Below are 18889 nucleotides of genomic sequence, written 5' to 3' on the forward strand. Positions count from 1 at the left end.
AATTAGTATTGGGATGCAGGGTTTTGTCCTACCGGATCTTGATTTTGAGTGAGCAACTGTCATGCTACTTATCTAACACTGTAATAACTAAGTGAATTGGTAAAAAGTTTCTTTTGTGCGTGCCCTGAATTTTCACAATTCCTCCGTTTTTTGAAGTTGGCACGTTTTCTTACTATCTTTTAGGTAAATAGTGAGGCAAGGTTTGAATAAAAGGAAATACATTTAATTAAGATTATTTTGATACAAAGTTTATATTGTAAAGAATAATGGATTATACAGTGGAATTCATTTGAAAGTCGTACAGGTTAAAGTTTCTTAAGAGTATGTATCATTTTTTTTTTTCCCATTTGAGTCCTATTCCACTTATGGTACAAGTACCATTTTATTTTACTCTTATCATTAATGGGGTTCACTATTTTACTATATTACCATCTCGCCTGAACCAAAATAAATAAAATGTAATTGGTGAGCCATCAGAAGTAGCAGAGCACCGCCATTAACAATTTATGTTTACACTAATCAAGCATAGAGTTCTCAAATCCAAAGGGGTGAAGTAAGAAGACTGAACAATTTAATCGCTCCAACAGTCTAACAAGATAAACGTTAGTTATATTTAGCACAAAAGGTGTTTCAGTAATTAAATGACCAGTGAACTACTTCCTCTGCTCCCCTAAGATTGCCTTGTTGAAGTATTGTAGTTAAATTTCTGGTTGGGTGAAATTGTTGAAATAAAAAGATCAATCAGATATAGTGTGTTAAGAGCAAGGCTATGGTATATCATAATTAATTACGGTAAGAGGTAAACCAAAAGAGACAAATAAAAAAAATTAGGGCAATCTTAGAGGCAAGAAGACAACACTCTTATGCTTTTGACTGGTATTTTATGCTTTTAACATCTACCCAATAGCTTGCATCAACCAAATCTGAAAAAAATCTAATACCCAGTAACCATTTTTTTTACTGTTAACTGTAAGTCCCCCTACAAAATCCACTATTACACTGGTCAGAGAACTGACAATACCAAAAGGGAGGAAAATTAGGGGTGCTGCTGATAATAATTATTTAAGCATGTGACATACAAGTATCTATAAAATTAATGAGCTGCTACCAAGCCAAGGACGAAAATTACTGTACATGAGAAGATACTACCTAGTATCTACTACTGTTGTGAAAATTCAAGAGTGCATAAAATCACATGACGAACCCTTCCTGCAATGGCCGTTTTCATGGAATCTGCAGACTCCTCTTTGTCCTCCACTACCAAATGATGATTGCCTGTTCCATTGAGCCCCTCCGTCATTGCGGTTCTGATCACCTCCCCATGCACCAGTGTTCCCAGGTGCAGCAACCCAAACCATGTTACTGTTTCCAGCAGAGGGACTGGGTCCTGTACCCGTCCAACCCACAGTTGGCTGCGCAGCTACCATAGCCGGTGCTCCTGGAGAAGGGCTAGTCAATTGTTGGCCCATAGCAACAGCCAGTTGTCCAGCCCATCCTACGTTTTGGTTAACTGGCTGTTGCTGTTGCGCGCCCCATGGTATGTTGGCCTGAGTAGGTCTCCAAGCATTGTTTGCAGGCATAGCAGGAAAGTTTGCGGCAATATTTCCTTGTCCTGGAGGATATCCAGCAGCATAAGGTGGAGGCTGGTTATTTACAGCAGCACCAGTCCACTGACTATAAGAGACTTGTGCGGGCAAAGCATTTTGATTATTGGATGTCGTCACATTTGCATTCACCATTTCTGGTCTTGCAACATAACCAGTTCCCCAATTGTGAGTATAGACAGGAGGATTTTGTCCAGTGCCTGGTTGAACCATGTTGGAGAAGCCCTGAACAGCACCCAAAGCATTGGGTCCCACATTTGTTTGGTTCATTGTGGTATCAGAAGGGACAAATGGCTGATTTGCTGCTGCATGTAGACCTGTTTGTGATGATATTTGTTGGGCATTTACCATACCTGTATTGGAGACAAACTGAACAGGAGCATGTTGAACTGTTCCTATAGGTGCTCCCACATTTTCTGGCTTGTTCCCAGCTACTTCGCCCTTAGATTGCTGAGAAATTTTGGCCTTATCCACACTGCTTGGATTGGAAGCAGGTGATGTGGGGGTAGGAGAAGGTAATCGTTCATTCCCTCGAAATTGATTAGTCGACTGAAAAGAACTAGAAGTTTGCATTCCACTCCAGGCGGCTGGGCTTCGTCCAGGAGTTGGAGATGGGAGGTTAGAGGAATCATATCTGCTACCAGAGAGTTTGGAAGCATCCGTTATAGGCAGTGTATTCCTAATATTTGAGCTAACATCTAAATTTGATCCTACGGGGCGGGAATCCTTCTGAAACTTTCCAGCTAATGCTTCAGTTAGAAGAATAGAATCATCTTCAGTTAGTGAAGCTCTCCAAATTTTTAGTTCAGCAGGAAAGTATCCTGTGCTACTCCATTTACGAAGCTGTGTCATTGAGAATGGTCCCTGGACCTTTCCAGTTGGATCTCTATAATGCCACATTTTTTCTTTCTCGTCAATTTGCCCATCAGTTTGTACTGCTGCTGAAGAAAAAGGCAGTGTAGGTTCTGATGCAGCCGCCACAGATAAATCTGATCGCATCCCAGAATGTTCAGCTCGATTGCTCATCAACGAATCCGGAGTACTCCTTGTTTTCTCCCAACTATTTGACTTAGGTGTACCCTTGTCTACCCCATTATTCCAAGTATGCTCACTTCTCTGTGGGGAACGAGTAGCATCGTCCCTTCTGTTTGAGAAACCCTTACTGGACAAATTTCTGCCTGGTTCCCAACTCTTGTTCGGAGGTCTTGCATTTGCACTTCGTGATGAATAATGATCTCTACCCCTTCTGAAAAAACCACTTTCTCTTGGTCTCGTGTTACTTGCTGCATGCAAAAATACAAAATATAAATTTCAAAATAACAATCACTACAATCAAGTTGACTTAGCAGGTCATGGACATACCTTGTCTTTTATCATGTTCAATCTCATCATCAGACTCACAGCTAGGATCCATTTTTGGATCTGCATGAACTTCTGGAATTTCATTCAACCTACGTTGGCGTTCTTCTGGAGTCTTCAGAAGCTGCAATTTCTCCACACATTCTCTGAGCGTAAAGGTCAGTTAAGGACAACCAGAAAATATCGATGTCATCATACCAAACAAAAGCTTTAATAGCATACTACATGAGCAAAGCAAGACTTGAACTTTATGCATATGTCACATTATCCCAAAGCAAAACTCAATCGCACACTCTGCTTCTAAACGATGATATTGAACATTCTACAGAAACAGGACCTATTCTCCAAAGATTCTGCCAAAATTAAATGATATCCATAACACAAACCTCCAAAGGAACCGTCTCAAACATGCACTGATTTTACAATGTTAGGGAGATATCAGTCAAATGTTAAGAAGACTTCAAGCAGTAATAGTAAAAGACAGATGGGGTGTTTAGTTCACAATATCATGAAATATGGGTTTAGAATAGTTTGAACCTATACCATGTGTTTGGTAGATGATTTTAAGACGTTTAAATCATACCTCAAACCCACAAGGTGTGGGGTTTGGAAACTATTCATTCCAGGTACTTTCAGGTATCATATAAAAGAAAGAAAATATTCATTCCAGAATTGAACCAAGCACATGATATTAAATTTCAAGTCCACAAGGCATGGTATTAAGAATCAAGTTTCAAACTCAAGTTAATCAATTCAGCTTGTTTGTGACAAAATTGTGTGTTGAAAATAAGGGTCAAATACAACAGAATTGCAGAAATGCTTTGGGAATAAACACAGGCTAAAGCAGTGGATGTAAAGAACGCAAGTTACATATCCAATTAAACTTAACTATAGCAGGCATGCACAATGAAGAAATACTCTTCTAAATTTTTATCAGCTGCTTAATAGAAGTAATTTTGGCTGGTACAGACTACAGAGTGAAGAACACAAAGATAAAACTAAAGGCAACACATACGACAGAAGGAGAAGGACTCAATGTGATAGGCAATTCAAAAGAGGTGTTTCAAATTTCAAAAGTAAAAACAAGATACTGATCAGATATTGGAGTTTCCCTGAGATAGATTTCAATAGAAAAAAAGAAACCATGGAACAGACTCACAAATTGAACAAGGAATCTTTATTTGGCTATAGTTCACAATGCAACAGTCAGAACTTATATTGTCTCACTCACATAAACAAAAAGAAAGAAAGGAGAGACAATATGCACAGATTCTAGTACAGCATCTTCATGATGAATATGAAAAGGAATAGGAACTTAATTAAAAAAATGGTAATTAATTTATGAATTAGAAGGTTCCATTAGTTATCGAAACCCTTTCTCCTCTATTGATTGGGCAACAGAAGGTTCTATTGATTGGGCAACAGAGGGGGAAACATTAAGAAACACATTTCTATCTTCTACAGTACTCAAATATTAAAAGAAAAAGAAAAACATGGCTGTAATTGCTCCTGACATTTTTTTTCACGTCTCAATACATAACCTAGACTAGTTCAATAAAGTTTCCTGGTTTACCCTTCATCAATATGCCCAGCAAAGCACCTCTCTTTGTACCCTGTCATACGCTCTAAGTCAATATAAACACGAGCACAACCTTCTTTCTTGTCCTATAATACTCTATTATTCTCATAAGGGCAACTTTGATACATACTGTTACTCTTTGTTTGGTTAGGGATCAACCCAGCATATCATTCGATATATTAATACATTTCCTCAATCAATAGGTTCAATCACTCTTTTCCAACACTTCATTGTATGACATATGAACTATCCTTGGATAGTTTGAAAAGTCTTGGGTATCTCCTTGATTCTGTGGATCTTAATTCTCATAAATAAGTACAAAGTGGATTTACAGGCAAACAAATCCATTGCCAACATAATTCGTGCATTTCCAAATTTTTTGTGCCATCCAAATCTCCTCACATAGTCCATAAACTCACAAGCACAGGGGCACAAAGGAAATAATCCCTAACCAAACAAAGAGTAACAATATAATTCAGTTCTGATCATTAAAAATATTCAAAGGGTTTCATTATCTTTCCAGGCAACCTCAATAGATATACATATATTAATAATAGTATGGGCCATCTATAGCTACAGAGTCATCTGAATTTGTCCATCTAATTCCCAATGCTTCTACACTTGAAAGGAAAATAACTTTTTACAACCTTGACATAAGCCACTAGGCCATTGAATAATGGACCATCATAAAAGACAAACAACACAATTACATGTCCAAGTCTTGCCCTTTGGCCAAATACTTCATTTCTTCCTATTAAAAAAAATTAAGAAATAAATAAAAATAAAAATAAAAATAAAAAAGAGAAAGAAAGAAAGAAAATTACTCCACGTACCACAATTTAAGGCTGTAGACTACTTAAAGGTTATAAACTTAAAAGGTGACCCCTGTGACATTTTTCCTCTATGTTTATCTTACACTTAACTATATATAATATTTTATAGGTTTAAGTATCAATGAACTGCTTGTCACTTTGAAATTCCAATTTAAACACCAATATACTAACGAATTTTTCTTTAGTTTGTGTGCACGTAAGATTATTTTTTGAAGGAGACACTAAGAGAGTAGCTCATTACTGAGTTGAAAGCTTGCAACAAAATATAAAAACCTTTTAAACATGCAGAATTCTATATAGAAATCCAACTATTATTCCTGCACATGCATCACCATCTACATCTTTCTCCACAACTACAAATTTCAGAAAAGACCAGCTCAATAAAACCAGAAATAGATCTGAAAATCTGAAAAAACAAGGTAAAACAATATCGTGACAACTAGATGATAGAAGAGCAAAAAAAATACTATTCAAAGATGCAAGGTTTGTGATCAGAAGATGGGATTGTAGTGTAGTGTAGTATAGTGTTGTGAGCATTTTCTCATTGAGCACGGATAGCATAACACAATCTAACATTGGAAAAATTGCTTGAGGACATATCAAAAATAAATATTGTTTGTAATATAGAATTAATGACCAAACAAGCTAATCCTCTTTAGTGTTAGTGTTTAAATCTAGATTCTATTCTCACCATTTTCACCTCTCCCCTCTCTCCAAACCTAACTGCCTTAAATATATCCTCCTCAAAAAAGCTTCAATAATTAACAGAAAATTTAATAATGGCAATCTAGTCAATAGTCTGTAACATGTATACCATATATGCCATTTAAACATTAGAAAGATATTACCAAAAGATACAGACTATACAATGATTGAAACGCAAGCTACTTTACAAACATTGCAAGTGCATAACAGATGTTATAGTACTATAAAAAGGATATTCTTTCTTACGTCCAGTTTCACTAGCTCGATCACGAAGATGACTAAGCCTCACTATCTCAGCTTCCAGCCACTGTGAAGTTATGGCAAAAGTATTACTTGTTGAGCCTTGTGAATATATAATACAGACAAACAAATAATAATAAACTTTAAGATTTGAACTCCACAAGACTTAAACAACACCTCACTGAACAGGTGTTGGTGAACAAACTAAATAACAAGGACCACCACACAGGTTCAAACAATAGCAACTCCATCTTTACAAATCACCTTGCCAACAACAATAAAGTAAATAAACCATATATTATACAAAACAACAATAAAGTGAATAAAACTCCACGGAATGTCAACAGTATTGTTTAGCCTTAAGGTTGCTTTTAAAGATGGAAAAAATATTTAGAGAGATTATTGTTTTTTTTTACTAATCCCCCCATCTATAAGTTTTACTGAATACAAAATAAACAACTTTGACAAATGACCTATATAATAGAGTTACAGCTAACCCGAACAATAGTACAACACCTAAAAGAAAATAATATGATAGTTTGAAGCTACTATAACAGGCGCTTTTGGCAAAATAGGACCTAAGGCCGAGAAGAAGCAAGCAACAAAGCTTCAGGAAACACAACATAACCCACTTAAAGCAAAGTACTCAAACTCAATAGAGAGGAAGGTGCTTAGTTACTCACATCAGTCACTCTGACTTCCTGCAGTTCCCTCGCCTTTTCCAGAATATCACCCTGAAAGAAAATAATACATCTCAATAGCATACAAAGTCTAAGCATTTTAGTCCTCATGTTGAGCAAAATAGCCTTACCACAGTCATCCTGCTGATAAGTCCACATTTTATACTCTGGCGCAATCTCTTGCATTCATCCTAAAATCAAAACAAGATAAAGTTTACACTCTCTCTTAGAAGGAAAAGGGAATCTTACAGGCTTACAAATACTGGCCATACTGCTGCATGTAAAAAAAACACACCATTGGTCACTACCTAAGGCAACAAGCAATGCATGAAACTGCTTCCATGGTAAGACCTCCACATGACATAGAGTACACAGTCCTGCCTATAACTGTATGCCTCAACAAAAATCAGAGTGTCCTACTACTTCCTTAGTTTCTCAATTCATGCATCACTTTGCCTTTCACATATGCCAACATACAATTTTGACCATTAATAATATTGATTATGTTACCAAAAAATTATAAAATAGTTTTTTGAGAAACACATTGAAATTAACCCAACAGTTAAAATAATAACATTTGTTTTAACATAATAGTAAAAAAATGTGGTCAAAACTAGTATATGAATAGTGAATAAAGTTAAGTGATGCTTGTATAAAAAACCCAGAAGAAATTCTTTAAAAGAGATGGGAAGTAGAAGACTTAGAACGAAATCTAATTGTAGCAAGTTTGTAGATAGTGAATAATAGCAGACACCATTGATCACTAATAACTCCCAAGTTGAGGCAAATGATTACACAAAACCATGACTGACAACCATCCCCTCAATCTCATTTCAAATATAAGCCACTTTCATATTTCGAGGCCAATGTTATACATTACTTTCTTTAACCAATTAAAGAAACTTCCACTGATAAGAGGGAATTCAAAATGTTTGGCTGAATATATTGACCCTAAAATGTATCATTGTAGAAATTGGAAAAGCATTTTGGATACATTAAAGTAGAGAAATATTTATATAATATAGTTATTACAGAAGGGTAACAACCCATTGGTAAGAATGCTTCAGTTGTTTTCAAATTAAGTTAATCCACCCCCACCCCACTTCACCCACCCCCTTCAGGAGGATATCTTGTATACAATAGACCATATATCTGCATCATTATTATTCCACTTTGGAACCATGCGGTCATGCTCAAGTCACTAGTGCAGAGCAGCCATAAAAACATCTAAACTTTCACACACAAAAAAGACTGCCAAAGGAGGTTGATTCAATCAATCAATCAATCAATCAATCAAAGCCTTAATCCCAAAAGTGGGGTCGGCTAACATGAACCAAATTTGATTATTCCGTGTAGTCATCAACATAAATCTTTCTCCTCCATCCCTTACGATCCAAAACTTCATCCTCACGTAAATCCATGCACTTCATATCCTTCCTCACTCCTTCCAACCAAGTCATCTTTGGTCTCCCTCTTCCTCGTTTAATCCAAAGGAGGTTGATTAAACAAATAAAATATTGCAATGTAATTAATTACCTCTGTAAATTCCTGATTGGATATAGTATCTATTGATACGATCTCTGTCTTGTCCAAATTCAAAATCTCAAGCATAACATCAGTTGTCCTTTTACCAACTTTGTACGATTCAGGTGCCTTGCTTGTACCTGATTCAGACAAAAAAAAATGAGTCTTCATTTTATAGAAGACTGCATTACAGAAAATAAAACATCATAAAAATATTGGTTACCAATGATTTGCACAAGCCTGTAAATGTCCTGCTTTTGGCTGCTGCCAGATATTCTTATTCTCACAAAAGAACCGACAATTTTGTCATAGAATGTTACAGGATCATCCATGAGAGGCTCCATTAAGCTCCGGCGCAAGTAAATTAAGTTAATATTATGCATATCTATGGCAGCATAATCATCGAGGTTGGACTGCCCCCTCTCTTCACCTCTTTTACGAGATTTTTTCCCCTTACTTTTTCCTGAATCCCATAAAGGATCAGTATGATCATCAACATCATATTGACTGACTTCAGTATCAATAACACTTTCATGATTATCATCTGCACGAGCATCCTCCTTCAGAAAGAAGTGTGATTCAAGCAGCTTCAACATTTCAAAGTGACCAACTCGTGCTTTTCCAAACAGCTTTTGAAGCATTGAATCACAAAGTATTTGGCTTTGTCGACGCGGATCACGAAGTTTATTTATTTTTATATATTCTAGCAAGAGTCCCTGCACATCAAACTGAGTAAGAACAGAGCTATCACCATTTTTCATGTGCATCACAAACTCCAATAGCTCCTTTGATGCCCACTCAATATTGCCTTCAGCAGTAGCAGATCCACCACCCTTTGAACGGGACTTAGCCAGCCTTCTGGCCCTGCTCCCCCTCTTTGAACCCTGGTTTCCTGAAGAATGTTCTGAATCTGAATATGTTTCCTTAGCCTGGGATTTTAACCTCCTTTTAGATTTTCTTTTCACCGTGCCTGTTTCCTTCTCAGAAGAGCTGTCTGTACCAGAATCTACTGGCTTTGACTTTCTCTTGGCCCTCTTCCTTCTTAAATCAGTCACTTCTACGTTTGGAGGAGAACTGTCAGAATCAGTTCCCACATCATTACTACCCTCAAGTAGTTCAGCTGGTGTTCGTCGTCTATTAGTTGCATCAGAATTCTTCCATGGATTTTTTGCTTTTGCTAGCTCATCAGATGTAATACCCAGTTTCCCTTTTTGTTCAATCCAGTAATCTTTGAAGAGATATTCCCAGCTACTCTTGTCATCAAAAGCAGCATGACTCTGAAAAGAGAATGAGAAAGAAAGAAAGATGAATTCAAATAATGCAGAGGAAAATACTTTGTAACAAATTTAAATGATCTTCATTCAGTCAACTAGAGGCAATGTGAAATACATATTTGACTGCAAAGTCATCTATAAGTGCTATGTTGCATCTTCTTTTGCCAGCAAATGAAGCCAAACTCCAATAATAATGCAGGGCATGGTGCAAGGAAAGAGTACAGAAAAATCCCATATGGTAAATACTCATTTAAAAAAAAAAATTCAAACCACCCACCCCACCAAGCACATAGACAGTAGACAAACTACGGTAATTTTGAAAAATTTATATCCCCTCTAATCACATCAAACAAATCATGAAATAAAACCCCCGTGTCACCAAAATCAGATGTAAAAGTTTCTACTTAGCACCATTATGTCTAAAAAGCAAAGTCACAAATAAGAATTAATTCCAGATATCAATTTCACAATGAAGACGAAATGGGGCAGAATTATCAAATCAAGCTTACAAGCAGTAGTAGGACTAGCTAGCTGGCCCTGTATAGCTCAACATCATATAAACAAAATAGAGGACTCCCTCATTTTCCCACTACAAATTAGAACCCCAAAAGAAATTTGTGAAAATACTTCAAATCCGTCAGTGTATAGCCTTTAAAGGAAGAGATGAATTATAAAGGTCCAATCTACCTAATAAAAATAGAGTGGGAACATTAGAGATACTTCAGCGTCATGCTCCTTTCAAATACTTTGTTTTTTCAAGCAAGAGCACATCTCATTAATAGAAGCTCGCTTTCCTTTGTTAGCAGAACTAGCTTCCTTTGATTTAGATAGGGCAACAGTACGTGTTTGATGAGTGCAAACTAAATCTAGACTTTTTACTGTAGACATTCACGATATACTCTGAAACAGAAAGAGTAAAACTCCTCTTAGCACAAAGACATGTAGCTTTCACTTCCTTAAGCAAGTTCCTAGCTTCACATCACTACATAAGTAACCAGTTGATCATCCTCATGGCCCTGAAATAATCTATGTTTGGGATATGTTAGGTTCAGCCATTGAAGAACAAATAAATAGCCTACAAAAGGAGGTAAAAAATAAGAATACTTCCATCTTCATTTTCCCAAGAGTTCCCTAGAGTGCAAAAACATGAAATGATAAAAGCAGATGTGACCAACTCCAATCCCTCTATCTCCTTCTCAAACTTCCTCCCCATGCTTACGGCGACTCTTAATGAATCTGTCTCTGTTGTTGCTAGCCAACGGCCAGTCAGGATCTACAAGTCATTGGTAAGAACTCAACCGGTAACTCCTCTCCTCCAATCCTCACTCCCTCATTTATATCTTCCCCCTGCAACACTTCGACAAATTCTTTCTTTCCCCACCCAAGGCAACAGGGCGCGACATGAGACAGCCAGGCTCACCAATGGTAACAAGATCATCCAGGGATCTTTGCCCCTCTCTCAACCAGTTCCCCATCCTTAAACATGAAAGTTAAGAGTTTAATTTCAAATGTTTGAGTTGGTGGAACAAACAGATACAATTTAAAATAGTTTGACAGGCACATATTGTTAAATCCATGGTGATATTCTACTTGCTTCATCTCTGTTTCCTTCTCATCTAACATCATTGTAGGGATATCAGCTATATCATTGGTGGTACGACAATAGCCCATTTTTCTAGTTGTTTTGACTATTTCTAGATTGTTTAGTTTCAGTTTACACTCTCAACAAAGATAGTCTCTCTGTATGTGGAAGTTTTTGTCTTTGTGGGACTTAGTTCTTTGTCTCGCTTGTGGTCCAATTATCACTAATGTTCTCATAAGATTTCTCTTTAGAGCAATTATAGCATGATTGTTGACTCTATACAATCAAGCATCTCAATAAGTCTTCCAAATCCTTTGTACTTTCAGGTAAAATGTAAAGATAGTTTTCCAGAGATATTATTAGAATGCAATATTTCGAGTTAGCATGTTAAACCTCAGAAATTTCAGATAAAAACATAAAACTATTAACTTCAGAGCTTAAAGTACTCTAATCAACATTTTAGAAACAAAAGGGGGTAAAAGGTTTTCAGGAAATCAACAAATTAGGAATATCTGGTGTTGACATTGCATATACGAATATCACTAAGCAACATTTACAGGTATTTCTAGCTTTGAGTAGTGAGTTGAGACCTAATCAAAGTCCTTCCTCTGATGGAACCAAGATGATCACAAACACTTGGATGATTGGATCTGCTAAATTATAGACTATTTTGATATGGTTCACTGAAACTGTCATATCCTTCTTATTGATAGAGATATATCACGTGGACGTTGCATTGTGAAACAAGTGTAGAAGAGGAAGCTCTAAGTTGTCACTGAGGTATACCGACAAGGTCTCACAGACCATATACGACACGCATTTGTGTTGATATCCATGCCACAGCCAGAGAACACGTTTCAACGGAATAGAAAAAGAAGAATCATAAAAAGAAAGGAAACGAATACGTACCATCGCGTTTTGTTCGCTATTTTCAATCATCATTACAGCTTTCATGCAGGATTCACAAAAGCCTTTGGTTCCTTTAACACAAAATATAGAAGCATCTTTACTGCATCCTTTGCACAATGAAAATGTGCAGGTATAACACAAAAAGTAGGCGTTCTTCCCACATTGATTGCAGAGATGCCAGCCTGTTCATAAAGTGAAAAAAAATAAATAATCAGTCATTGTGATATTAAAAAAAGGAAAACAAAGTGGTATAGGGGAACATAATACGGAGTATAAGATAAATTTGACATACTTGAGAGTAATGCAAGAATACGAAGCAAGAAGCAATTAAAACATCACCAACTAGCTAAAAGTACAAACCAGAAACTCTTAGAAGGTTTCATATTTGTGATGCCAACTGCCAAGCAGCAAAGAAGCAAGGAATCTGCATTATGGCTGATTATAAAACTTACACTTATCATTTTAATATCAGTAATTCAGGTTCAGACACTGTAGCTTTGCTACTCATCTAAAATCATGAATATGTATGAACTCACATTAGCAGCAAGCCAGAATTGCTGAAACAACATCAAGACACAAGAATGTGTAGTCAGCAGCACAAACCACAGCAGACATTGTGATTGCACTTTAAATATAGTAGACCATGAATCCCAAATCATGAAAGACTGTAAGGGCCTAAGGGGGATTATTGCAAAACACAACCTAAGAAGTGTAATTGAGTACTGCAGACTGTAACATGCATAAATTTCAGATAGTTTGTAGGATAAAGAATCAAGGATTTTCAAATGGCCACGATATGAAAGTACATTACCAACATGCAGTTCTTGCACATAGCTGCACCAGTTATTCTATTACAGCCTTTACACTCCCCTATCGAACAGATTATAATTTTCATATAGGATTCTAGATGTATATTTCTCTTCTATAGTATCACAATATTCAGGCCAAGGTTTATTACCTAGAATTAGTATATATCTGTCTCTTTCTCTTCCTTTATTATTTTGACTAGCCATTTACTCATAAAGGTAATTAAATTGAGAAGAAAGGAGTACTTGAAAAGTGGAACCATTTTGGTAAAGACAGGGCAAAGGTAGGATTATTAGAATTAAGATGAAAATTACTCTAACAGACTAACAGCAGACTTTAGGATCCATCAGTTGCCCTTCCCTAGAGAAAAAGATCTGAATTGACAGTAAAAAGAGGAGTCTATAAAAGGTACAGGCCGTACAGCTACACAAGATATATCTCAATTATATCCTCAAAACTTCTTACATGCCCATAATCTTTTGGTTTAGGGCCTAGAATGAAAGCTTAACATGACAGTAGTTCTCTCAGGCAATAACAAAATAAACACGCCTTAAAAACGCCAAAGTGCAGGACAAAAAATCAAAATATAAACTTTCACAAAATCAACATAGAGCCTGCATACCTTAGCGGAGCCACAAACAAAATCATATGGGATTTTTTAACAGCCATAATCAAGTATTCAAGAATTCTAATAGCCTAAAATCCTTATAGATAACAGCCTTGCAAATTGTAATATGCATGAGCAATGTCCAGTGACATATTATTATCAAAACAAATTCAAATCTAAATGTTATTCCCACTGTTTTTTTTATAAGCTAGAGTCAAATTTATACATTTGCTGAGACACAACTTTAACCATCAATATTTTGAATGTGAGATTAGTAAAAATTATGAAAAAAATTAATTTATAAAAGTAGACATTATGACAAATCCAAAAACATATTGTATGATCATATTTATATATTATATATTGGTTAAAAATTTAAGTCAATGATGACATATGAATAGTGGAAAATCTCAACTCTAACTTGTAAAAAAAATGGAGGGAGTATTAACTTTCCCGTAGTCAAGTACTAGGAACAATGTGCAAAACTAGTTTCAATATAAAACATCTTAAAATTAAAACTCATGTAAATTGCTAATTGGCACCGAGATTATACAACCATATTACTCCCCTTGTCATCAAACCATTATTCTATATACCATATAGGTCCATTCATATTTAACTTCAATGGAAATTTTACTTTATCCAAGCAACTCAACCCATGTGCTATGGGATTCACTATATGTGTATTTCATGTGATGTGGAGCCCACCACAAACACTCTCATGTTTTATCCTTACTTTAGTACTAACAAACAACAATATAGTTCCCTATTTATACTCTTGATTGGTAAGCCTAACTTCAGAGGGCAATTATATGAGGATGATGGGAGTAGCAAGACTAGCAACTATTATGGATGTCCCAACATAAAGCATTTAGGATTTTAGGTTAAAACAATGACAGTTAAATGAGACCAAAGGAGATGATTTCAAATAAACAAGCAAAAGACGCACATGAGTTTTTGGTGTAAACAACACATCCAAAACAACACAAAATTAATCAAACTTACCGCAATTCCATTTACCCTTTGATTGGAAAAATTCCTCATCATGATCCACGCATGAAGGATGATATGCCTTGGGGCAGCCCCTGAACCACCAAGAATATAGACTTAATATATTAGCATCCTTCAGTAATCCATCCTTTTTCCTAAAATTTGAGACATCTGCTCGTTATACAAGTTCCCTTATTTCAAAACATCTATTCACATATAAGTACCCATGCAGCAGTACTTCCAAAATTATATAGTCAACCTATGTTCTGCTAAAATGAAAAGCCAATGCATGTTACCATGCTACATCATGCCCCCTCACTAACACTACGGAACATGCCAACTACGAGAGGGCATGTCATTAACAAACTGTTATCAGCCCCAAAACTCCCTCCAATCCAAAAGGCTAGACCACTCAACTAACTTTTTTCATCCAAATCATTTGCCTCTTAAAATATAAATGCAATATCCCTTGACCACTTAAGTTACAAATACAATCTTAGTTGCAGGTTTAAATACCAATGAACTAACGCCCCCTTTAAAGTTCTGTATTACTTCAAACAACAATGAAACTGAAACTAAAGGTAGTAATCATACAAATTACAAATGTAATAACTAACAAGTTCAGCATAAATGCTTAACATTTTTCTTTAATATATTGGAAAGGACCAAAAGGTAATAAATGGAGTATAAAATATCAAGCATTCAAATTTGCAAAAACTAACAGAGATATAACTTCCTATTCACAAGTAAAGGTACAAACCTCCGGTCACATAGCACAAGATCCCCTCCATCAAGACATACAAAGCAAACATCTTCACCCACAGTCTTCCTCACTGGAGCCTTCGTTGGAGTGGGCGCCTTAGAATTCCGCCCACGTCTCCGCTTCCCACCACTACCACTGCCACTACCAGGCTTCTCCACTTCCATTTCTGCATCAGCAATTGGCGTCTCTTCTCCTTTCATTAGCTCCTCGTCTTCTGCCACAATACATGAATCCTCCATTCCCCCACCTTCTCTCACATCCTCTTCCATTTTATCAGCTTCCTCCACTCCTTTTGCCATAACTGGCGAATCCTCCATTTCCCCACCTCCTTCTCTAACATCTTCTTCCGTTTTGTCAGTTTCCTCGCCTTCTTCTCCCACTACCTGTGACGCCTCCTCACCTCCTCCTTCTCTCACGTCTACTTCCACCTTGTCAGCTTCCTCCCCTTCTTCTCCCATAACCGCCAATACCTCCTCACCACCTTCTCTCACATCCTCTTCCACCTTTTTAGCTTCCTCACCTTCTTCTCTCACATCCTCTTCCACCTTGTTAGCTTCCTCACCTCCTCCTTCTCCCACAACCGCCAATGCCTCTTCACCTCCTCTTACATCTTCTTCCACCTCTTTAGCTTCCTCACCTCCTTGTCCAACAACCGCCCATACCTCCCCACCTCCTTTTCTCACATCTTCTCTCACCTTGTTAGCTTCCTCACCCTCTTCTTCTTTCACATCTTCTTCCATCTTGTTATCTTCCTCACCCCCTTCTTTTCTCACATCCTCTTTCACCTTTGTAGCTTCCTCACCCACTACTTCTCCAACAAACTCATCCACCTTGTCAATTTCCTCACCTCTTTTATCTCCCCCAAACTCATCCACCTTGTCAGTTTTCTCATCTCTTTTTTCTCCCCCAAAATCATCCACCTTATCAGTTTCCTCACCTCTGTTTTCTCCCCCAAAGTCATCCACCTTATCAGCTTCCTCACCTCCTTTTTCTCCCCCAGCCTCTTCTACCTTGTCAGCTTTCTCAACTCCTTTTTCTCCCCCAAACTCTTCCAGCTTGTCAGCTGCCTCACCTTCTTTTACTCCCACAGATGGTTCCACCTTATCAACTTCCATACATCCTTTGTCTTCCACAACCTCTTCCGGCTTCTCAGCTTCCTCACCTCTTTCTTGTTCCACTAAGACCTCATCTGCCTTCTCAGCTTCCTCACCTCCCTCTTGTTCACCCACGACCTCTTCCGCATTCTCAGCTTCCACACCTCCCTCTTGTTCACCCATGACCTCTTCCGCCTTCTCAGCTTCCACACCTCCCTCTTGTTCACCCATGACCTCTTCCGCTTTCTCAGCTTCCACACCTCCCTCTTGTTTCCCCACAACCTCTTCCGCCTTCTCAGTTTCCTCACCTCCCTCTTGTTCACCCATGACCTCTTCCGCATTCTCAACTTCCTCACCTCCCTCTTGATCCCCCATGACCACGTCCGCCTTCCCAACTTCCTCCCCTCCCACTTGATCACCGGTGATCTCTTCCGCCTTCTCAGCTTTACCTCCCTCTTGTTCCCCCGTAACCTCCTCCGCCTTCTCCACTTCCTCACCTCCTTCACTTCCCAACACCTGGAATTCCTTCTTAGCTTCCTCACTTCCCACCTCTTCTTCCTCCTCCTCACCTTCCTCGCCCCCTACTTCACCTCCCACACCGACCCGTCCCTGATCAAGAGCAGGCCCAGGGAGAAAAGGTCCATTTTCATGGCTTTTTCGCCCTGACATTAAATAGTTATACAAACCAAAACCTGCAACACATTAGCAACCAAAGTTGACACAATTATCAAATTAGGCTCAAAAACTTGCGATAAATTCTTCTCGCTTAAGAACCCTAAATTGACTATACTGATAATCAAATTAACGATAGTGTGAAATTAAACCCTAGAATTCGAAATTGATGTAACGATTAACAATGAAAGAACAGAAAAGAAAAAAATAACATCTAACCTTGAAAGCTTCTTCAATGGCGGAGAGAAAGCTCACAAGCCGCTTCAATGGAGAAATTCAGAGTACGCTTCAATGGAGAATAGAGAGTGCAGCGAGGCAGCGCAAACGTGAAATGGAGCTAAAATATTAACGAGGAATTACGATGACATGTCTATAAAAATATTAACTGCTGAGGGTTAAAAATTAACTCGATCCGAAAATTTCATACTTCGTACTTCGTTTTGTTTTTATTTAATTGCAACACATTCTTTTGGCACGCATTTTAAGGATATTAGATTAGGTAAACATATGAATTAATTTACAAAATTTTAACACCTATAAGAAGAAAGGGATAAGTTGCTACGGTTTAAATTTCACAGCTTAATTCATTCGTTTATTTAATTTAATCACCTCATCAATAAGCGTGATAAAAAATATGTTGCAAGTATAAAAACACAGAGGAAGTATTAAATTAAACCTAAAACAACATAAATACTAGTATTAATGGTTTGATTTCAGAAACCTTAGATCCAAATCCATTTGTAATTTTGTAAGATACGAGATATAGCTGATTATAATTTTAGTTGAAACCGGTTAAATAATGTACAACGAAACTCAATCTATAACGGAATATAACTTGATAATTCTATAACTAAACTCAATTTCACTAAATGATCAAATTGTTTAGACCCACAAATTACCTTATTTTACTCGAACTTGATAGTACCTGACCCACTTTATTTAAATTGTTTTGACCCAACCTAAAACTATTTGTAACTCAAATAGACTTGACAGTTATTTAACCCAACATTACTTAGACTCCACATCAAACAAATATATTATATAATCAATTTACGTAATTTTTATAAAAAAAAAATTACTTGAAGTCAAATAAAAGTTTGACAAAGATAAGTTACGTTTAGTAAAAATATTTTGTAGTTATTACGTCAATAACAAATATAATTGAAAATTAGTATATATAAGTACTAATTAATAAAAATAAGTTGAGTTTACTAAAAATAATTCGAGTTCAAAAAAAAAAATAGTTTTAGCTTAGCAAGTATAAATTAATATTGATAAAAAAAAAATTTAATTTAGCAAAAATAATATAAATTCATCATAAAAAACAGAGACTAAATGTTATTTCTCTTTAATTAATCCAAATTACGTAGTATTAACATTGCTCAACCAATTTTTTGTTAACTTTTTTTTCAACATAAACCGACATTAAAAACTTCTTATTTGTAATAAATTTTTGTTGTTGTTGTTGTTATTATCCTTGGCAAAATTGGCAAGAAAGAGTATCTTAGTCAATTCATGAACTAGTTACTTAGGGTTTGTTTGACATTGTTTTTTGTTTTTGATTTTCTGTTTTTTTTTTTTTTAATAAGAAAAAGGACAAAAGGTGTTTTCACTTTTCTGTTGTCAGTTTTCAAAATTAGCATGAGTTTAATGATTTTGACTAATTT

General features: G+C 36.6%; 1 protein-coding gene across 1 annotated transcript; it reads right to left on the bottom strand.

Annotated features, from left to right (window-relative positions):
• Positions 1–1025: 1025 nt before the first annotated feature.
• Positions 1026–17577, bottom strand: LOC145589885 (zinc finger CCCH domain-containing protein 19-like). Its single transcript, XM_081646583.1, has 11 exons — positions 17442–17577; positions 15454–17242; positions 14709–14788; positions 12290–12471; positions 8748–9801; positions 8537–8664; positions 7132–7191; positions 7004–7054; positions 6317–6387; positions 2967–3115; positions 1026–2887 (listed from the first exon to the last, which is right to left on the bottom strand). Exons 2-11 carry the CDS (start codon positions 17217–17219, stop codon positions 1176–1178), a joined length of 5253 nt encoding a protein of 1750 aa, XP_081502709.1. The 5' UTR covers positions 17220–17242; positions 17442–17577; the 3' UTR covers positions 1026–1175.
• Positions 17578–18889: the final 1312 nt, after the last annotated feature.

This window comes from Chenopodium album, chromosome 17, assembly GCF_948465745.1.
Source record: "Chenopodium album chromosome 17, dcCheAlbu1.1, whole genome shotgun sequence".
Taxonomy (NCBI): domain Eukaryota; kingdom Viridiplantae; phylum Streptophyta; class Magnoliopsida; order Caryophyllales; family Amaranthaceae; genus Chenopodium; species Chenopodium album.